General features: G+C 30.8%; 1 protein-coding gene and 1 long non-coding RNA gene across 2 annotated transcripts in view; both read right to left on the reverse strand.

The window, feature by feature from the left end:
* The window catches only part of LOC111713129 (fibronectin), a 33565-nt gene extending 29780 nt beyond the window's left edge, over window positions 1-3785 (reverse strand). The window contains exons 1-3 of the mRNA XM_023487929.1: window positions 3766-3785; window positions 1079-1106; window positions 311-371 (exon numbers count right to left, since the gene is read on the reverse strand). Coding sequence (XP_023343697.1) covers window positions 311-356 — 46 coding nt within the window. The 5' untranslated portion in view covers window positions 357-371; window positions 1079-1106; window positions 3766-3785. The remainder of the gene's footprint in view (window positions 1-310; window positions 372-1078; window positions 1107-3765) is intronic.
* Window positions 3786-14685: 10900 nt separating this feature from the next.
* Window positions 14686-22597, reverse strand: LOC111713130 (uncharacterized). The gene is made up of 4 exons (XR_002767611.1): window positions 22537-22597; window positions 17565-17632; window positions 14962-15044; window positions 14686-14741 (listed from the first exon to the last, which is right to left on the reverse strand). It is a non-coding gene; the product is annotated as an uncharacterized LOC111713130 (long non-coding RNA).
* Window positions 22598-23859: the final 1262 nt, after the last annotated feature.

Genomic DNA, 23859 nt, shown 5'->3' on the forward strand with positions numbered 1-23859 from the left:
TAAGATTGTATAAGATTATATAAGATTATAAAAGACTGTAAAGATTATATAAGATTGTATAAGATTGTATATGACCTGCTAGAAACTTCTCAATGTATAAGACTGTATAAGATGTATAAGACTGTATAAGATTTATAAGTTTATATAAGATTATAAAAGATTGTATAAGATTTTATAAGATTATAAAAGACTGTATAAGATTGTATAAGATTATATAAGATTATAAAAGACTGTATAAGATTGTATAAGATTATATAAGATTATAAAAGATTGTAAAGATTATATAAGATTGTATAAGATTGTATATGACCTGCTAGAAACTTCTCAATGGCTGCTGCATGCCAGGTTATTTTCATTTTATCTTCTTCTACCTTTGAAGATACTTCTTTTTAACAACATTCTACCCCAACCCTTCTTTTTAACAACATTCTACCCCACCCTTCTTTTTAACAACATTCTACCCCAACCCTTCTTTTTAACAACATTCTACCCCAACCCTTCTTTTTAACAACATTCTACCCCAACCCTTTTTTTTAACAACATTCTACCCCAACCCTTCTTTTTAACAACATTCTACCCCAACCCTTCTTTTTAACAACATTCTACCCCAACCCTTCTTTTTAACAACATTCTACCCCAACCCTTCTTTTTAACAACATTCTACCCCAACCCTTCTTTTTAACAACATTCTACCCCAACCCTTCTTTTTAACAACATTCTACCCCAACCCTTCTTTNAGATAAGATTAGTAGAAATCAAAAGCACCTCTTAAATTAATTATGGAAAATGATATTAGGAGCAAACACATACATTAAAGAAGTCTTATTGATGTATTTACAAAATCAGAGATCTCATATAAATATTCTAGCAGGAATATTATCGTTGATGTTCTCAATATGGCACACAACAACAACAACAACAACAAACTTATAAAAATAAAGGAGAAATGTGATGTCAATTTACTAACAGACTAAACCAAAACTATCAAGTCAATGTAAACCAAAAAAGTCATATCAATACAATTTCAAAATCAAAATAAGTCAATGTCTTGTTTTTTTCAATTTGTTAATAAGTGTGCCTTTAGATGATCGCTGTCTCCTTTAACCCTAAAAAAAAAATATAAATAATCTTTTTGTAATTCTTGTAAAATTTCGAATAATATATTTAAACACTTTTACTTCTATTTGCTAACCCACCTAAAAAAAAAATACATGGGCCTCGACCCTATCTCTATATAGGTACTTTGAACCGCAAACCACCCCCCTCCCTGCCTGTTCGAAATCGATATGTTATGATGACAGTAATTCAATTTTTAGGCTTTCTTTCAAAAATCTGCCAAAAAATCAATTTTGCAAAAGTAAAACAAGAATAATTTTTTTAATATCATCTATATATATATAGCAGATTATAGTTTTATATTATAGCTATCCACACAAATATAACTCGTTATATCATCTATATATATAGCAGATTATATTATATTTATAATATATATATACAAAGAATGAAAAGCATAACAGCACTTCAAGACAACAGTAAAAAATTAAAAGTCAACCATTTTGATTTGGGAAACTGAATGTATTATCTGAATGTGTTAAAACTCTCATCGTAGATTCAATTCCTAAATTTTAAGTTTAAGGAAATGAGACACAAACTATGAATTTCTAATCCCTATATCTTTGCAACCCGACTGGCTACCCTAGATATTTAAAACTATGCATCGTATTAGATACAATAATCTAGGTTGGATCAAAGGGTTACACTTTCCGGTTGTAAAGATATAGGGATTAGAAAATTTGAGTTTGTGGCAAAGACTCAACTCCTTTGAACTCTAATACTGTAGGATTAATTGTAATTTTAGAAGCAAAATTCAGAAAAAAAAACTTGAAAGGCTAGAGATCTTGTGTCAGAAAAAATGTCTGGAAAAATCTGATAACAACGAAAAATATATTTTTCTTATTTATCTCAATTATATTGTGTCGGTGGTGGCGCAATTTCCCACAAGTCACTTTCAGAGAAAACCCGCTATTGAAAATAATCATTTGTCAATAAATCTCAAATAATTTTGCTCAGCAGGCTTAGACAGTTGGGCGGGGAAAACAAAGCGCTAGTGGTTTTACAACAAAAAAAACGACCAAAAATAAATTTCCCAAAATCTAATCAGTTTTTTTTATAAAATATATCAAGAAAAAATTATCACAAATACAGCCATTTTTTACCAAAAATATAGTTTTTTCAATTCTGACTTTTACACAATTAGATATTTGATAAGAATTACAATATACGCCAAAATGTCCAAATTCAGCTTAAAAAAAATGTTAGCATACTTGTTGTGCAATTCTTCTCAATTGCAGCAGTTTTTATAAATTGTTTCTAATAAATAGAATTATTTTCTCTTAAAATTTAAATTTTATCAAATTAAAAATGACAATTTCACTTTTTATTTCACCCTATTCGATATATACATTCCTATCTTCTCTCAATAGGTTAAACTTTAAAGGGAGTATTTGCGAAAAGTGAAAGGAAGTATCGAAAATTCGATATCGATCGCTACTAATTTTACTTCTATCTGTTGCGTCTAAGAGGAGAAAATGTTTTAAAACATCTAGCACCCAAAAGAAGCGTGGCGTTCATACAAATTTAGATAATTACATTTTTCCACTCTTGTTAATGAACTTAAAAAGGGTCAATACTTTGTCTCATAAGTCATAAAGAATATCCATCATTTTCTTTTTTGAAAATTTATAATTTTCTATTCGGGTTTCTCTATAAATGGCATTTCTGCTCCAGAAATAATGGAAGAAATTATCAGAAATAATCACTTTTTAAAAGGAGTGTTTACGAAAAATGAAAGGGCGAAAAATAAGCGCATTTGATTACTACTAATCTTACTTCTTTACTGTGACGTCTTTAGGGAGAAATTTGTTAAAAACGACTACAAATTCGGAAAGATGCAGCATTTAACTCGGAACGTAAAATAATCAATTTAATTCCAAACAAATCATTCAGATATTACAAACAGTAGTCATAGATTATTTTTCGACGCATTCGTGTATAGTTAATATTTGATAATAATTTTGATTTTGTTTTTTTAAATAATATTTCGCTGGCGCTGGATTTTCGAACATTCCTGGAAAATATAAAATGTCGTCTTCATTTTTGAAAAAAATCCTCGAAACAAAAATAGATGTTCTCAAAAGTAACAATCAGATCATAAAAAAAATATTATGAAATATTAACTATATACGAATGCGTTGAAAAATTATCTATAATAATTGGTTGTAATATCTGTATGATTTGTTTGGAATTAAATTGATTTGTTTACGATCCGAGTTGAATGTTGCAACTTTCTGAAATGTACACTACGTTCTTCAGAATGAGTCGTTTTTAGCAATTTTTTCCTATTAGACGCAACAGATAGAAGATAAGATTAGTAGAAATCAAAAGCACTTATTTTACGCCGTACACGGGCAGCCGTAGTACATTTGAATTTCCGAGTCGGGTCAACCTTTCCGCCAGTTTGTACTGTACCTAGCTCTATGGACAGGACTAGCCGGTGCAACAAGGTTGACGCGGTCAGACTTTATGCTTCATATAGGTTGAATTTACTTTTACTACAGGGGCAGATTTGCGTGGTAAGCCTAAAATTACGAAATTTACCGCATTATTGAACAGGTTGGGAAAGGTCGGAAATAGAACATGCCCCCATCTTTAAATTGAATGTCACTATAAATGTGAATGACAGTTCCTTTATATAAGATGTACCTGATGTATGAGCAAGTAGATCAAAGAGAAAAAGAAAATCCTCTCCTTCTAATTTCTCCATTTGAACTTCGTATTCAAAACAAACATTCTCAATACTTCGCAACAACCTGCAAATATTAAAATTTCAGTTTCAAGCTTTTAAATAAAATGAGATTTTGAAAATTACTAAAGCTAAGCCAAGTGCTTTATAGTTCAAACATGTATATGTCCTGGGCTACAAAAAATGATCATTTATGCGTTGGTGAGATAAAATTGAATGCCAAGGCGTTCGGACAATTCAAAATAAATGCAAAGAAATTGAGTCTTTGCCACAAATTCAATTTTTGCCAAACCTATATCTTTGCAATCTTATGATGCAAACCTTTGATATTTCAAACTCACATTATTTGATCTAACCGAATTCATAGTTTGAAATATTATTAAAGATCTACGACATTGGGTTGCAACTATATTGAAATTAGAAAATCAGAGTTTGTGGCAAAACTCAATTCCTTTGCAAAGCAGTCTAAATATATGTGTTTAAAATATACAAATTGTTATTGTCAAACTTTTAGATGATAAATATATCCATCTATAAAGGTATATTTAGATGATAAATATATCTATCTATAAATATATCCATCTATAAAGATAGATTTTGATTATAAATATATCTATCTATAAATATATCCATCTATAAAGGTATATTTAGATGATAAATATATCTATCTTTAGAGGTGTATTTAGATTGTAAATATATCTATCTTTAAAGATGTATTTAGATTGTTGTTCTCTTTTTTGCTCTTAATTCTGCATTATTTAAAGTTTTACTTCAAATTGCTTTTTCCCTCTCAGATATGCATTTTTTATAACATTGTTGAACTTGAAAACCAATATTTTCACATTCTTTTAAAAGTTTTGGTTGTATAACTGATTTGTGTTAGGGGGAGGGGGGGATTCATTTTTTGAATATTCTACCATAGTATTATAGTATACGAAGGCACAATAAATCTAAGCATTCTCCTGTGTACTTAAAGATACAAGGTTGTTAATCGTTTGAAAAAACGTTTCTTTTCGTTTTTCGTTTTTTTTAAACGATCGTTTCGTTTTTAGAAAAAAACGATTGTCTAGAAAACGAATCACTTGTTTTGAATTTTGAAAGAAAAAAAATGTTATGACAATTAATTTCATTATTTTTTTCAAAAAGATAAGTTTATGAATGTTATTTGAAATGTTTTTTTTTATCGAGAGAAATAACCAGAACGTTTTCTGATCTAAAGAATTTCTAAACTAAGAATTTTGTCTTATAAAGGTCGTTAACGATCTTTAACGAAGGTTCGTTGTTACTGGTCGTTAGAATCGACGAACTTTTTCAGAAACGATCGTTTAAAAAAACGGCCGTTTAGTTTTTCGGGTTTCTTCGTCTCTTTCAAAACGAAACGCACGTTTTTCATAGCGATCCATCCCTAGGTCTACTTAATGTTATTTAAAGCAAATACGATGGTAGCTAAAAATTAAACGTATAAAGTAAAATTGGTCTAATTTTGTGTACAGTGTACAATTGCTGTATTTCCTGTTAATTGGAATCTTTTTAATTCTAATTTCTGATTAGAATTCGTATTCTTAATTCACATTTTTATAGGTCTCACTCAATATGGGGGGAAATGTGTGCCCCCCCCCCCCAGCCCCCTCATGCAAAACTGTGTGTACGCATGTTGCATTTCTTTAGGGCGTCTTAGATCAAATAAATTATAGTGAGCTTCCATCCATGCAAAGGGAAGTGTCTCATTTAAACCCTGTGACAGATCGTCGAGCGTAGAGAACTCCGTGTGTTTTTCTCTGATACAAGTTTGTCACACTTGATCATTTAAGTAGAGTACGTGTGCCCTTTATACTTTATACAGATAAGTGATGTATCCCTATTTATCTACAGAAATGTTTGGTATTGTCGAGCACGCTATTTTAGATTTAAGAAATTCTAATATTTTTAAAAGTCTCATTAAATAAATATTTACATTAGAACTTTTCAAAACCGGTTAGACACAAAAATTTTTGAATTTTTGAGGAGTTCAAATTTGTACGATAATTTTAACACCTTTTCAGAGAAAAACACAAAAAGATCTCCATCCCCAATGATCAGTCAAAGGTTTCCCTCTTTAAAAAAACATTGGGTCAATTGAAATTACTCTTGGTGAATAGTTTAAAATGTCTTTTTTCATAACATGCTATAGATGAGATTAATAAAAAGTATTTGGCAGTCTTTTGAAAGTAGAATATATTTGAGTAACATTTTTTTTCACGAAATAAACTGCAAAAAGTGTGAAATAATGTAATACAGTAATATATGTCAGAAAATATTTAAAACTATTTACAACCTGTTTTCTTGTTTCCTGGGACACACTAAACTGAAGGTAAAAAAAATCATGTTAAACCTGGAAATGCTTCTGAACCCTAAACACCAGAGCAGGGACCCAGCACAGCATAAGAAACAACAAATCTATTATCATCAGATCAGGCTTCCTTAGAGCTCAAAACTTTTGAATTCGTAATTTTATCATAATGCGCGCATTTGGTTGGACCTTTAGCGGTTTAAGTTAAGCAGTCTGAGACAGAATCTAATGAATTTGAATGCCTAAACTTGAATCACCGATTCAACTCCTTCTTGAATCTTTAACTTTTAATTAGTGGTTCAAATTTAAACCACGGCAGTATGTGGTTCGGCATAAATTCATTAAAGTCAGTCCCCGGCAAGTCTTTCTTTCATTTCTTTTTTCTAATTTTGTTGCTTTACCGCTTATCCTTAATTGGAATGTGATTTAAAAAGTGCAAGATAAATCTTCAGAGCTGAAAACTTTAGAATGTGATATCCTTAATCCCGATCTGTTGACTTTTCTGGAGTTTAAATTCATGTGGAGAACAAGCAATATTTAAACTGGATATTAAGAAAAGGAACCTATTAAGCATTAATCCTGATATCCACCATTCTAAAGTTTTCAGCTCTGGTTAGTTAATTTTTTTCTTGGTATTATTGAAGTTTCGTAATTTTTTCATCCAAATAATATGATAAGATGAATACCTTGACTTGCATTAAACCGAATAAATTTTATAACTTCATTAAAAAAAAAGCGATATGTATTATTAAACTGAATATCTCTAGATTACCCTAACAGGGTAGTGTCCGATTCACCCTTTAAACATTTGTCTGATCAAGGGTAAATTAGATAACCTAATTTGTTTAGCTTTAAATTGTTTAATTTTAATTGTTTGTCCATTCTTATATTAACTTACGCATTTAAGCCGCAGAGTCAATAATGAACATTGTTTAAAATCAACATTTTTAAATTAGAAAAACATTATTATGCACTGTTACTAAGATGGAGCTTCAAAGGAAACAGCAACGTTTTGATACTGAAGCTTCTCTTTTATGAGTTACTTATTCCTCCCCCCCCCCTTTCAAAATTCCATGCACACAGTTGACAGCTATGAAGAACTAGAATGGTCTAGCTTAATCAGATTCCTGAGTACATATAATAATATGAAGAACTAGAATGGTCTAGCTTAATCTGATTCCTGAGTACATATAATAATATGAAGATCAGGAAAACTAGAATGGTCTAGCTTAATCTGATCAGGAAAACTAGAATGGTCTAGCTTAATCTGATTCCTGAGTACATATAATAATATGAAGAGTGATCAGGAAAACTAGAATGGTCCAGCTTAATCTGATTCCTGAGTGCATATAATAATATGAAGGGTGATCAGGAAAAATCGAACCTTCTTTGCCTCACATTGCAAAGTTATAGAACCTGCAAAAAAAAATTTTATACATTTCTAGTTCAAATACTTTTCACTATCAAAAAAATCCGACCTTAATTGGTCTGGTCTCAAATATACTAATATAATTGTCTTATACCTGGTCCCAAATATACTTATATATGAGTCTGATACCTGGTCCCAAATATACCAATATAAGGTTGACACCTGGTCCCAAATATACTAATATAAGGTTGATACCTGGTCCCAAAATATACTAATATAAGGTTGACACCTGGTCCCAAATATACTAATATAAGGTTGACACCTGGTCCCAAATATACTAATATAAGGTTGACATCTGGTCCCAAATATACTAATATAAGGTTGACACCTGGTCCCAAATAAGCTAATATAAGTCTGATACCTGGTCCAAAATAAACTAATATAAGACTGATACCTGGTCCCAAATAAACCAATATAAGTCTGATAACTGGTCGCAACTAAACTAATATAAGTCTGATACCTGGTCCAAAATATTCCAATATAAGTCTGATACCTGGTCCAAAATATTCCTGCAATATATGTCTTATACCTGGTCCCAAATATACCAATATAAGTCTTATATACCTGGTCCCAAATTAATTTCCGGGATTTCTTTCATGTCCAGAACACACAGTGCAGGCTCCATATTGTCATGAGACTAAAAATAAGATGATTTTTGAAAATTTGATTTCTATTTTTAATATATTTCTTAAATTTTAGTTTGAATTTATTTTTTGGAATCAATCAGTAAATAACAATGTCATAATATTCTTTTAGACTAAAAAGTATAAAAATTTTAAAATTTTAAAATTTGTTTAAATATGTTTCTTAAGTAATTTTTTTCTAGAATAAATCAGCTAAAAATTCTCATTAGAATGCACAAATTCATTAAAAACTTTAATCTTTATGTTAGCAAAAATAAGATTATCAAATAATATAATTTTTTTTAGATTTATCAATTGAAATAATGTCATAATTTTCTTTTTAATATCTCATTTTCAACTTTTTTTGCGGTGCCTGTGGGGGGGGAATATAAAAAGACATGACTTTTTTTTTAAATAATCAAAGTTAATTTAATTATTATTTGTGTTTCTTACTTATTTAATAATTTGTCAATACCTGTATTCCATAGAAGAGATTAAGCGGTATAAAAAAGGCTAAACATTTTTCTTTTTCAATTAAAAAAAAAAGAATCTGTGAAAACTTTCAAATTCAATTCTAGAATTACTTTTACTCCTTTTATGAAAGAGCCATTAAGTAAACCAAATATGTAATGTATTTCAAGTTTGTAAACAAATCAATTGTATTTGTTAATATTTTCACTTAATACCAAAACTAGAAGAACTAAGAGGTTACACAGTTGTGTCAGTATTGTTGCATAAATTGGAACTTTTCCTTCTGTCAAGAAGTGCGTCATACAATATATATATACAAAGTAAGTTAAAGATGTGCTTTAACGTACATACAATATATATGTACAAAGTAAGTTAAGGATGTGCTTTAACGTACATACAATATATATGTACAAAGTAAGTTAAGGATGTGCTTTAACGTACATACAATATATGTACAAAGTAAGTTAAGGATGTGCTTTAACGTACATACAATATATATGTACAAAGTAAGTTAAGGATGTGCTTTAACGTACATACAATATATGTACAAAGTAAGTTAAGGATGTGCTTTAACGTACATACAATATATGTACAAAGTAAGTTAAGGATGTGCTTTAACGTACATACAATATATATACAAAGTAAGTTAAGGATGTACTTTAACGTTAGAAAATTACAAAGGAAAGGAGTCTTTGCCACAAACTCAAGTTTATTAATCCCTCTATCTCCGCAACCTGCTGGTGTAAACCTTTGATATTTCAAACAAATTATTGCATCTATCATAATTCATACTTTGAAATATCTCAGGTCTATGACGTTGGGTTGCAAATATACAGGGATTAGAAAATCAGAGTTTGTGACAAAGACTCAATTTCTTTAGAACTGAAAAAATATCTCACTGTTAAAAGCTATAATTAAAAAAAGGTTTATGTCCCTAAAAGTATCATCTCAACAATGTTTTTGGCAACGTAGGTTTTGTGGATTACACTAGATCTTTTTAGAGACATGCAGACCTAAAAATGTTTTTAATGTGATATAAAAAAATCGATCATCAAGTATGAGTTCTTTTTTTTCTAAACATGGATGGAAAAAAAAGTCAATTCAAAATTTAATAAATTTTTGTCATACATTTTTCATTTAATCCGCGACACTTTTTATATTTTTAAAGAATTTTGTTTTGTTCTTTTTACCTCATTTCTTCTTCTCTGTCTAGAAATAGCATCTGAATTGGACTAAAAGATAGAAAAAGAATGCTTTTTTGTGAATCACATTTTAATAATATTCTTCTTCAATATTCTGATTTGCTGCATCTCTGTATCTTCAGAAAAATTGATATGTGGATTTATTACTCATGTTTCACGGATTTAACAATAGTTTAAAACCAAGCTACAGAATTCCCAATCATAATTTGAGGCGAATCAGTCAAGGGGTTCATACGTTATGATCGGACAAACATATAGATTATATATAAAAATTAGAAATGAATTTTCGAACAAGTTAATGTTAAATACTCTAATTAATTAAACTGCTAAAGTTTCAGTTAAAGTTAAAGTTGTAATCAATGAAGCTAAGTTTTTATTACCTCAAAGTTTTTTTTTTATCTCCTTACTTAAATTTCTAGGACAAAATAAATGGAAATATCTAAGTAAATATACCTAAGGTTGGGGGAATAGGGGTTGTGTACAGTAAATTGCGTACACAACCCCTATCCCTCTCAAATTAAGGAATATGCGCATAAGGAACCCAACAGCTGAATATACCATGGTATCACATATATTTGCTTACTTACAAGTGTACTGTAGTTTTTTGGAGGAATGTAAACAAACAAAGTTCCGAGCTTTGTTTTATATTCTTCCAAGAAAATTCAGTAGTGCACTTTATTGTAACAAAACAAATGAGTTACTAGAATGTTCTTTGCTCCTCTAGGTGTAGGTTTTTCTTCTTAATTATGTCTCACTGATATAATGAATATAACAAAAATATCTACATAATATAGCCCTTCGCTAATGTATATATATTTATATATGTCAGCTATAGCTGGCCAAACGGCTAAACTAAATTGGCTTAATTTTTTAGGGAAGCCATGGGGACCCAGGCCTAGCTGTGACGTTTTCTTCAAAATTTAAATGTTTTAATTCTCCGATCAAAGTCGAGCTAGTATATATATAATAATTGTTCCGCAGATTCATTTTTTAAAATTTTAAAATTCATAATTAAAAACTTCTTACCTTTACATCACAAACATCCTCGGCCACATCTGGGTCCTTTCCAAACAAACTTTCTGCAGTACAATAACAACTTGGAGGTTTATAATATAACAATTCAAATAAAAAAAAAGTGAGGACAGAGCCCAAAACTTTATACAGGGTATTGTAATGAAAACCATTTTTAGAACCCGTGTTTCACGAATGGGACATGTGGATATGAATATTTATGTTATTAAATATTATTTTTTTAGTTTTTTTTCTATTCTTCAATTTTTTCGAATCTCTTAAATCAAAATCTGCAGAAATGTTAAGACCCCAAAAAAGCTTCGGCAAGACTACTGAAGAAAGCACGTTGCACGTTACACAAATTTTATCGGCACATTTTGAAAAAAAGCTTCATATCCGAAAAAAAATATGAAACTAAACTCTAAAACTCTAAACAAAAGAAGAAGGTAAGAAAAAGAAAGTGGGGGAGAAAGAAGGAAAAGAAAGAGGGGAGAAAGAAGAAAAAGAAAGAGGGAGAGAAAGAAGAAAAAGAAAGAGGGGAGAAAGAAGAAAAAGAAAGAGAGGGAGAAAGAAGGAAAAGAAAGAGGGGGAGAAAGAGGAAAAAAAGAGGGAGAGAAAGAAGGAAAAGAAAGAGGGGAAGAAAGAAAAAAAAGAAAGAGGGAGAGAAATAAGAAAAAGAAAGAGGGGGAGAAAGAAGAAAAAGAAAGAGGGGAAGAAAGAAGGAAAAGAAAGAGGTGGAGAAAGAAGGAAAAGAAAGAGCGGGAGAAAGAAGGAAAAGAAAGAGGGGAAGAAAGAAAGAAAAGAGAGAGGGGGATAAAAAAAGAAAAAAAAAGAGGGAGAGAAAGAAGAAAAAGAAAGAGGGAGAGAAAGAAGGAAAAGAAAGAGGGGGAGAAAGAAGGAAAAGAAAGAAGGGGAGAAAGAAGAAAAAGAAAGAGGGGGAGAAAGAAGAAAAAGAAAGAGGGGGAGAAAGAAGAAAAAGAAAGAGGGGGAGAAAGAAGAAAAAGAAAGAGGGGGAGAAAGAAGAAAAAGAAAGAGGGGGAGAAAGAAGAAAAAGAAAGAGGGGGAGAAAGAAGAAAAAGAAAGAGGGGGAGAAAGAAGGAAAATAAAGAGTTGAAAATTTAAGATTCTACGGTCAAATGTAATAAAGGTTCCTTAATAAAAATGCAACAATTTTTCTGCACAAAATTATGTGCTTTAATACTATTTTTACAAAACTACAGGACAGGATAAAATGTGGAAAAAGATGACACAACCAATAAAAAGCACGTTGTATTTTTGCAGTTTTAAAATCAGCGTACTAGGCGCCATAGGTCTGTGTACACTGCACAAGTGACGTGATTCATGATCACTAGACATTTTAAAAATCGTAATTTGAGTCCTCCTATTCCATAGTTTTATGGAGCTCACTGTATTATTATTAAAGCAACTTCGAATTGGTTTCCTTCGACGATATTGACGTAAAATCTTTCAATTTTCCCAGCTACGCGTGGAATCTTTAAAGAGAACTTCTCAACCAAGATCAATAGAAGAGTCTGAAAATAACAATGTATGTAGAATTCTAAAATCGTGCTTTTTAAAAATATTTAAAAACATAAGATTGTTTAGAATTTTTACCAAAGAAATTAAGTCTTTGCCACAAACTCAAATTTTCTAATCCCTTTATCTTTGCACTCTGACAGTGTAAACATTAATATTTCAACCATAGATTATTTGATCTAACATAATTTATTGTTTGAAAGATCTAAGGTCAACCACATTGGATTGTAAGGATATAGGTATTAGAAAATCTGAGTTTGTGGCAAAGTCTGAATTCCGTTGTACAACGATTTAATTAACTTATTATTGCACTTTTACACCCCATATTAAACTCCTGTATGCCGAGTCCATGAGCACCTAATCCAATAAGGGTTCAGTAATGTGTTTGTTGTCTATTCTAAACCAATATAAATAGTATGGCGGTAACATTTATGTTTCTATCTATCTCATTATCCAATCAGAGTTATGAAGTGAAATCCCTCCGTGAAATCCCTCCGTGACTCAGTAGTTTTAGACTATAACCTCGTTGGTTTTAGATACTTTTTACCCAAATTTAAATCATTGCTAATATACTTGTGGGGGGTATTTCCTTAAATATGAAATTACCTGCAGTAGATAGAAATATGGTCCGTACTGCATGAAATTACCTGCAGTAGATAGAAATATGGTCCGTACTGCATGTAATTACCTGCAGTAGATAGAAATATGGTCCGTACTGCATGAAATGAGAAAGTGCTGAATCCACACACCTAAGGATTATTAAAAATGTATTATTCAATCCTATAATAAATAAAGTTATGAAACATTTTTCTTATAGTGACTGTAGGGTGTCCTAGATAGTCAAGAACGTGAGTGATGACTTCTACTTGTAGACATGTAGACATGTAGACATGTAGACATGAAGACATGTAGACATGTAGACATGTAAACATGTAGACATGTAGACATGTAGACATGTAGACATGTAGACATGTAGACATGTAGACATGAAGACATGTAGACATGTAGACATGTAGACATTAGACATGTAGACATGTAGACATGTAGACATGTAGACATGTAGACATGTAGACATGTAGACATGTAGACATGTAGACATGTAGACATGTAGACATGTAGACATGTAGACACGTGTACACACAGTTTTTGATCGACATAATGGTAATATTTCAGTTTTAAAAAGTATAGCCATTTTTACATTTTTAAATATGTATAAAAAATTTCATTCATCAAAAGATACATCTAAAAGTATTGCAGTCAATATCAAGAAAAGTTCAAAAGATCTACACTCAGAGATAGAAGACGATATAAAAGTCGTCTTTTCCTCCCTTTATTTATTGGGTCACCCTGTAATTAATTCGGTGTGTCGTCAATTTTTGTGAAATCAAATCATGCATTGTCTTAATTTACAACATTAAAATACAATATAAAGTTTATTTCATTAAACTAGAAAAAATACTAAAACGTTATTTTTCATATATCTGAAAGAAACTGAAATATAGCTAAAAAAAATCCTAATTTCTTAATTGTGAATATTGTGAATTTGATTTGAATATTGCTTAACATTTGCAGTTTTTAATCACTTTTAAAATTCAATTAAAACTTTCACACAACGGAATTTTCTAAGAATCTTATTTTTTTCTTAGGAAATTCTACGTGCTGGTCCAATATGGGAGAAGTACAGGAATTATTTATCAACATATCACAAGATTTTTTAACAATCATTTTTTACAATCATATTAACATTCTGGTTTTTCGAAAAAACGTCAACGGCAAGTTTTGTTCCTCATTAAAATTTGTTTAGAATATTCAAGCAGTGAATAATTTTTCTAAATACAGAAAAGGCACATTTTTTACATTCTTTTAAGTTTTGAAGGTTTAACAGAATATTAAACAATTATTTATTTATAATAAATAGAAGCATGTCTTTTTTAATAGTTATATTAAGTGAAAAACTGCAAAACTTTTTAAACTATCAGAAAGGCTTCTAAAGACACTGTACAAGTTTGGTTCCGTTTTTTAAGTGTCAATAAAATTTTAAACATTTTAAAACTTTATTCTTATAAACTTTGTTTTTATTAAACTTTGCAATATTTTTTTGTCACGGTAAAATATCTCAGAAAAATTTATAATTTCAGATAAAAATTCTTGAAAAATGGTAAATTGTGAATTGTTTATGTCACCTGTAGTTGAAGTTTGCATAGTTGACAATAGGAAAAGTATTTCCTGAAGGATACTGTCCTAGCTCACGAGATAGAGAACTATTAGATACACCTGAATAAACTCACCCATTATAATACACAGCACATCTCCACTACCCAGGGCTGTTATAAATCTAAAATTTAAAAGTTATGATAAGTTTAATTGAAAATTGTAAAATGCAAAAATTTCATCAAATAAATTCTCGAAGGCTTTTAAAGCTTAATTTCAAAGTTTTAAGGGTACCTAGCTGTAAATCAGGCATTACCCCCCTTTCGCATTGAGGTCACTTGATATTACGCTTTAAATCCTTTTCAATTTTTCGTTCAATTTTTATTATCGTTTTATAAACCTACTTGACTGAAAGCGCGAGAGCACCAGTTGCCATCATGGCGTAGCAAACATAGTCCATCACAACATCAAACGTATGTTTAAAAACCTAAACAACTCTTTTTTGATTTTCTGTACAGCTGTTTATAAGACTCAATTTGTTGAAATATTTTTTCAGAATTTGTAAAGCATCGCACTGCAAGGTTCATTGGAAAGTTTAAACTAAGACCATTTGCCTCTAGAAAAGTTTGATTTTAGAATATCTTGAAATTGTTCTTGTTGTTTTATGTACTCGACAGAAAAGCCAAGGTTATAATGCAAGGAAAGTTTATTTCTGTTGCGTATTCTCTGTGTACAATGTACATATTGAAACCAGTTCTCTCTGGGCGGAATTTGTAAACAAGAATAGAGGCATCAGTGTTACTCTAGTATCCGAGGAGGATAAAAGCATTTAATTTTGAAAATTTTGATAATTCGCATAATAGTTTCCCATGTCAAACTGTAACATCCGTCTTGTGTTTACACTACCGCCCATAGACAGTACACTGCAGTGCAAAAGATGTGTACACCTCTGAAATAACTTTCCTTGCATTATAACCTTGGGAAAACCAAAGTACCCTAAAAGAAAGATTGGTTTTGCACATCCTTTTTGCTCAATCTTCCTTGTTTTATAACTCTGAATAATTAAAATCTAAAGATTTGTAGTTTTTACAAAATGTTTTTTTTTTCAAATCTAAATGTATTTTCTGTTTTTAATTACGTGTGACATCTTTCGGCGCAATGAATCCAAACATGCAAACATGCAAACATGACACAAACTTTTTCAATCAACTTTCACTCGATAAGTCGATCAGGAATTAAATTATTACCATGCCAACAAGGATTTTATAATCCCTTTATCTTTGCAACCCAACGTCGTAGATATTTCAAGCTTTTATTTTATAATATAAGTTTAAAATATCAAAGGTTTACACAATCAGATTGCTTAGATATAGGGATTAGAAAATTCAAGTTTGTGGCAAAGACTCACTTTCTTTTTAGGATCAAATATTTTTTCTTTGATTTGTACGTAAAATCCAAAGGGCTTTAATTTAATCCTTGGTATAATTGAGTATAGAAAAGAAAAAAATATTTCAAAGGTTTTTTCGGGTGCCATGAAAATAGTAAGAAGCATGCAATATTCATGCCTTCATGCATGCACGCGTGTCATGGTCCTGAAAGAAAAGATTACTCGCCAGAAAGCACAATTTTCTAATTTCTTTATTTTTCCAATCTGATTTCGTATTCAAAATAGTAATTCTGTCAGATCAAATAGTCTACACCATTAGGTTGCAAAGATGTATTTGATTTTCACTCTACCCTACCGAAGATCATTTATAAAAGTTTAAGAATCCCCCTAAAACCTAGCAGTAAAAGAAGCTAGGTGTGCAATTTAATTTTTCCGTGCAAAATTTAAGGTTTGGGGTTTGCAAAACTGTATTATTAGCATGCAATGGTATTTATAAAGCTTTAAGAAATATGCATGGGAGAATTGCAGGAGAGGTTGCTGAACTATCTACCGCCGATTCAAATCTCAAATCACCGATTCAAAGTCAGAGATTCTTGAGGATTAAATCAGTGATTCTGGATTTGAACCAATGGTAGGTAATTCAGAGACCTTTCAAATATGTGTAATTATGTGTACAAATTGTATCTCATTCCTATCAGAGTTTTTGTGTTTATATCAGAGTATTTTTTTTATTTCAAATGTAAATATATTATTTATATTTTTTAAATGATTCTCCTGAATGATACTATGTACATGTATTTAGTTAATTTATTGTTTACGAAAAACAAATATAAAATCGCCATTCGTAAAATTGCTCTTTCATTCTCGTTTTGTACTTTTCAATTGGTTTAAATATATTTTCTTTCCCGTCAAACGTTGAATTATATTTCGGTCTGGGACCTGGGTTGACCCTTGTCAGTTCTTTAATTTCTATCCGTTTTAATCAATATCGCGAAAACTCAACAAAATTAAAATTCATCAGGATTTTTTTCTTCAGTTTCTTCAGCAATGGCGGACAGTTTATATTTAAAATTTTCTAAAAAGATGAGATGAACATTAAAGTAGTGCCTAGTGCCTAGTAGTAGTGCCTATAGATAGGAACTAATGAATACAAGGGAAGGATGTACAGGTAGTTAAACATCTGGTTCAAATTCAAATTAAAGTGGTTTAAGTTTGCTTAAATATAATGGTCGGCATTTAAATATCAATACAATCAAGACGAATTTTCTAATTAAATTTTTAAGTCTAACAACCCTCTTCTTCTAAATTACAAGTGTCCATTAACAGCTTCTCTTTGTTTCCATGTTTATGTATATCCATGCTGTTTGAAAGCTTTGTAGAGTTCAAAAATTTAAATCGAAAGTTGTCTTAATTGTGTTGATGAATATATATGACGACGACTTTAGATAAAAAGAGCCGTACTTAGTCTATCTAATTTTCTTTATTCATAAAATCCCATTTTCGATGAAGATTATGCGTCTAGCTGTTGTTAATCATATACCCCTTTAATCTTTTTCGCGAATACTCTCTTTAATTCATGTTGTCATGCAAAGCTTAAAAAAACATAATGGGAGTTTTAACCTTTTGCCATGAAGGGTCTGTAAGCCAGGTTTTGGCGGTATCTTCTATTAACATACTCATTTTTAGTTCTGAAATAAGCCCATTCTTATTAAAAATTTGGCGGATTTTTTTTTGCAAAATTTTGCAAATTTTTGCGGATTTTGTAATTTAAACAGAGCTGGGAACTCTTGTATTATGGATATCGAGATCGATTCTTAATTTCTATCTTTTGTTAATCTGAAGATTAACTTCATCTTTGATCGCGCAATATCCGTCGTGTTATATTGTAACCTTGTCCTGAGCTGGGAACTTTAGAATGGATAAACTTTAAGCCTGACTTCTTGATCCGAATATCCACTGTGGAAACTTTTCTTTTTAGCCCTAACCCACTCTTTTTCTCTCTCCTTGGATATCCGTAAATTGTTTTTTCCAATGAGAATATTTCTGTTCTCTCATTTGTTGCCCGCTTTTCTCTGATTGGCTGCTTCAGTTTCTCAGATGATAAAATATTAATTTGAATTTTATCGTTTTGTATACACTTTTAAGATAATCTTGCAAGATTATGTTAATCTTGAGATTATCAAAAAGAGTGGATCAAGCATTAATCCCGATATCCACCATTCTAAAGTTTTCAGCTCCGAAGGAATAACTGGAACGAAGAGATCAGGTATTGATCCTCAAATTAAAAATTCCCATTCTGGATGTCGGGATCAAGCGATCGGGATTATGAGAATCCAGCACAAAAGTTAAGCTTTGAACATCTTTAGATAAATCTATATTAGTTATATTAATTATAAAATATAAAAGATTTTCCCTAACATTTCTTTGATTAAAAAAAGCGGCGTTAAGAATTTCCTTTTTGTGTTCATGACTGTACCATATTTCAAATTTAAGATCTGTCTTTTGTAAATAATTTTTTTACAATTGCAAGAATTGGAACACATTTCCTATTTCAAATTTAAAAAGAATCATTGAAAAAGAATGAACCCTGTGAGAAAGTGGCAACTGAATGTTAAATAACTGCACATACATTGGACCACTGCACTGTGAATTGTGCAAAGCTATGTTTTTATTCAAACAAAAACTAACTAAACTTTACTAAACTAAACTACACTAAACTAAACTAAAGGAAATGAGTCTTTGCCACAAACTCTGATATTGTAAACCCAATGTCGTAGACCTTAGATATTTCAAACTATAAATCATGTTTTATTTTTAGTTTGAAATATCAAAGACTTACATTATCAGGTTACAAAGATGTAGGGATTCGAAAATTTGAGCTTGTGGCAAAAACTCAATTCCTTTAATTAAACTAAACTAAACTAATCTGAACGTTTCAAAAGTTCATTTTTTCCGTAAAATGGTTTATAATATAATTCATTCTTCTAAACCACTTGAAATTTTTATCTTTTAAGTCAACCACTAATTCTTGCAATGTCTGTTTTTAAAAAATGTACAGTATTCAATTTTGCTCTTTTTGGAGTTTCTGCAAAGGTTTAGATAATAATGATACAGACCAAACTTTTTAGATCATTTAACACTTAAAATATTGTCAATATTTCTTTAAATTGTATGTTTTAATCACGAAATAAATCAAAATGGAGCACGATCATTTTCTATCAACTTTCTTGCTATCAACTCACTTACAATCAAAATCAGTTGTAATCAGCCTCATTTTCTTACCAAACATTGGCTATCAAACTCATTTACTTTAAGCAACTCATTTGCGATCACATTTATTTGCTATCAAGCCTCACTTGCTATCAGACCAACTTGCTATTAAGTTTCAATTAATAACTTCATCATCATTTTCTATCAAATTTTCGACTTGCACTCAATCCTTGTTTTAACCAATTTTTTTCTCCTCAAATCCCGCAAAAAAATGGAAAAAGTTCGTAAAATTTGGAATTCTTTATTCTTTTTGTGTGGGCATGGAACCTGTGTAGTTTATGGAGCGGACTCGACTGCATGGGACGAGGGGGGAGTGCAGAAGCCCTCAATTAGCAATCACCGCCACCCAAATGTGTTTTGCGGCATGCACGATCCTCAATGGTAATCTCCACCACCTCAATTTGTAATAAGAAATGAAAATGTTAGCATTAAATCGTTTATTTCTTATAAAAAATACCATATTAACCTCTGTTAATGGCCCTATGGTGTATAATATTCTTAAGGCTTTCTTTATTGCTCCTCAGTTTCGAAAATAAATCTATAAATATGCCACATGAAGCACTAGAAATAAGATTACGTTTTTGAACCTTTGCGCATGCATGCTCCTTAATTAGCGATGAAGCGCTAAAAATAATTTGTGAACTTAATACTTCATTTTCACTAGAGGGCGCGATGAGACTGATTTTTCTAAATTTTGTGTTTTTCTATGCATATAATTTGTTTGTTGTAAATTTTGAACTCAAGTAGGCGAATACAAAAATCTAAATACTGTAAAGGTTTTTTGAAAATATCTTTTAAATGGAGATGGATATTACTTTGCGTGTGATGAGATAATTTTTAGTAAACAGGCAGCCCGACCTTTTAGTATCTTAACGCCAATCATGAAATGCAGTCATTAAATCAGCCAAGGGTAGATACAGAATTTAAGTGATGGGGGTGCTAGATTTTTTTCTGAAAAAAAACAGATATAGAAACTCAAAGACGTGCCGAAGGAGAAATTCTATTTTGACTTTCCTGTTTTGCACTAGGTTTTCTTTCCCTTAATTGCTATTGAGAAGCTATTCTGAAAGCTCAAGGGGGGAGGGGGGAGCTACGTCCCCCTGTAACCGCCCCTGAAATCAGCGAATTGGATCTAAGATTCGGCTAAAATAAACTATGGCTTGTTTCTCAGTTCTTGTTGACCAAACCAATCTGAAAACGATTTGAAAATTTAGTTGAAGTCAATACAGATGCCATGAAAAATTGTGCTAAAAAGGCATTAAATTAAAATCTCAGAAAACAAGATTTTACGGTGATTACAAATTGAGATGGTGGAGATTACCAATTGAGGAGCACGCATGCCGCAAAATACGTTTAGGTGGCGGTGATAACTAATTGAGGACTTCTGCACTCTCCCCCCCCTTTGGGGNGGGGGGGGGGGGTGAGTGCATTTTTACACAATGTCAGACATAAAAATTAATGTTAAAACATTGCAAATTATTAGTTGACATATATTAAATCACATTTAGTTCTTAAATGTATTATAAAGGGGGTAAAGGCAAAAAAGTGACTTCCCCTTGAATGTCGTCTTCCTTTCAAATCATCAAAACAATTAATAATTTCTCGAGACATAGATAATTTTTAATAATTTTTAATGTGCTTTTCCAATCAAAATACATTAATAAATATCGAATCATGCAAGAGTCCGCGCCATGCATGATACCAGCTTGTTTTGTTGCCTCAACCAAAGTACCAACCCTGATAAACGATAGCAATAACTACTTGTATTTTCACTACAAAGACTAGGCATACAATACACAGGCCACCTACAGGTCCCAGAAATACAAGAACGGACGCAAAGCGGTAGCTGTTTTACAAATGGAATCCAATGAACAGGTTTATTTAGACAGCAACTAGTTTATGATAGCAACTAAGAACTGGTTTGTATAGTAATTTATCTAGAAAACAACTAGTTTATAATAGCAACTAAGAACTGGTTTGTATAGTAATTTATCTAGAAAACAACTAGTTTATGATAGCAACTAAGAACTGGTTTGTATAGTAATTTATCTAGAAAACAACTAGTTTATGATAGTAACTAAGAACTGGTTTGTATAGTAATTTATCTAGAAACCAGCTAGTTTTAAAAGCAACGTATTTATATAGTAATTGCAGTCTTGAAAATGAGCAAATGAGCATTGAGAATTGATAGCAGTTGAGACTGGAGAGTAAACGTTTTGATAGCAAATGAGGCCTGATAGCAAATTGATATAATAGCATGTGAATTGAAATCAAATGAGGGGATAGCAAGTGAGGCTGATAGTAAATGAGTCTGATTCACTTAAGTGTCTGTCGAAGCAAATATTTTCATTTATTTTTAGTGGAGATTTAAGGATTCCTCTCTCATTGGATGATAAGATTGATAGAAAGATAGATGATACAGCATACAATTTCTATTGGTTCAGAATAGACAACAAACACACGACTGAATCCTGATTGGATCAGGCGCTAATGGACTCTGCATACAAGTGTGGATTGCAAATGAGTTGATAGCAAATGATCGTGCTCCATCAAATTGTATTACTTTTACCAATATTAGAATAAAGTATTGAAAATTAAAAAATTGAATTTAGCTTCTAAAAGGAAGAGATAGATATTCTTTTTAGGTATTTTCATCATTAAGGTATAGGCAGATGTTTAATAGACTTGACACAAACAAATAAGATGACAATCATAATTAAAAATTAAATGAGGTAAACAATTGTTTCGAGTATCAAATGATGTTTGTCACAAACTCTGATTTTTTAATTATATATTTTCAATGATCGTAAAAAGCTAGACTAAGTTTGAAATATGAAACGGTTTACACTACCAGGCTGCAAAGATATCGGGACAAGAAAAATTGAATTTGTGGCAAAAACGCAGCATAAATCTTGAAACAAATGATTAAAAAAAATTTTATAAAATTTTCAGTACAAGTATTTGCACTTAAGAAAATTGAATGCAGTGCATAGTAAACAAACATATCAGATGTGTTTCAAAATATGTTGAGCCTTTTATATTAATAAAAAATTTATAAAATCCTTGATTGTTTAAAAAAAGATTGATTCCTTTACTACAGAAGAGCCAGAAAGCTGTGGAATAGGAAGACGACATTATAGTAAAGCAATACTTAAGTGTATTTGTTGTTGTTACGAAGCAAATAGTTTACTAGTAACTTATTTAATTACGTTTTCACTGGACTATTATTGGGCCATATATTCATTGGACTATTTAATGTCATAACTAAAGTCTAAAAGTCGTCTTTCTATTCCAGAGTTTTCTGGTTCTCACTGTACTAAACCTTTTGCCAGTCTGGATCGTTGAGCCAGGTTTTAGCCGTTTCCTCGAGAGCTTCAGACATTTTTAACCTGAAATTATATTTGGAATTTTCTTTCGGGGATTCACAAGAAATTGTGGAGGAACGTTTTTAGATTCAGCTCCCTCCCCCCCCCCCACCTCAAGAACCGGAAAAATATTGAAATTCCATAAAAAAATTTTTAATATAAACGTAAATTGTATTTATTTAATCAAACGTTTCACGTAGGCATAGCCGTATTCACAACGGTACCTTAAAGTTTTAGAAGCATTAGAAGTATAATTAGGTAGCAAATTAGCAATGATTATAACTTTGAAAGCTAATTATTCTTTGCAGAAAATACTTACGCATTTCAAATGGGAATCATCAAAATTTAAAACTTTTAACCTTAGAAAAACGACAATGTCTTCCACATTTATGTCATATAAAGGTTTCAATGGTGCCGTTGTGAATTGGGCTTTGCAATCTTTTCATAGAGAGGGTCTCTTGAAATTACGCTTCCAGTCCTTTAAGTTCCTTAGGGCACCATTGTAAAAAAAAATGCTAAATCATTTGATTTAAAACGGACAGGTTCAAATCTAACTTCAGGATTTTTGATAAATTACAATTAATAAATTAATAAATTGATGAAAATTAAAATATGCATCATAATTATTTTTGATTTTCTACTTTATCTCTGATGTATATAAACTTGTTTTTTAACTTAATGAATATTTTATTAAATAAAAGAATATATGTATCTCTATATAAGAAAACAAGAGATTCATATATATATATATATGTTGCATATAGCCAGCTGGACCGATTGGGCTGATTTTTTTTTTGGACATTCATGGGTGGCGGGGGGGGGTTTATAGGCAAAAAAAAAATTCCACGGGAAATGCAGTGCCCTTCAGCTAGTATATAATATATACAGATAAAATTGATACTGCTGTGCGTGGGGGAAAGCCTTCTATAATTCCGAGAAAAATGGATATTAGAGTTTAATAAAAGATAGATAAAAAAATAGAAACTCATTTTAGTGGTTTATTAAGAAAATTTATATTGACAGATATAATACTTTAAGATTCTAGATTTTTTTTGAGGAAAAATAATCATAAACCAAAAGAATGAAAGAGTATTTCTTTTTTTTCTCTCAGAAAATTGACTTCTCTAATGTTCAATTACACTATAAAAGCGATTTTTGCCGCAGAGACAATGAATAAACATTTTTATAATTCAACTGTTGAATTGAAACATTTTTAAATATTTAAAAAGCACCACGTTGTGAATCAGACATGTCAACTCTCATTAAAATCTCAAACTTTG

The sequence above is a fragment of the Eurytemora carolleeae genome, unplaced genomic scaffold, assembly GCF_000591075.1.
Source record: "Eurytemora carolleeae unplaced genomic scaffold, Eaff_2.0 scaffold1149, whole genome shotgun sequence".
Classification (NCBI taxonomy): domain Eukaryota; kingdom Metazoa; phylum Arthropoda; class Copepoda; order Calanoida; family Temoridae; genus Eurytemora; species Eurytemora carolleeae.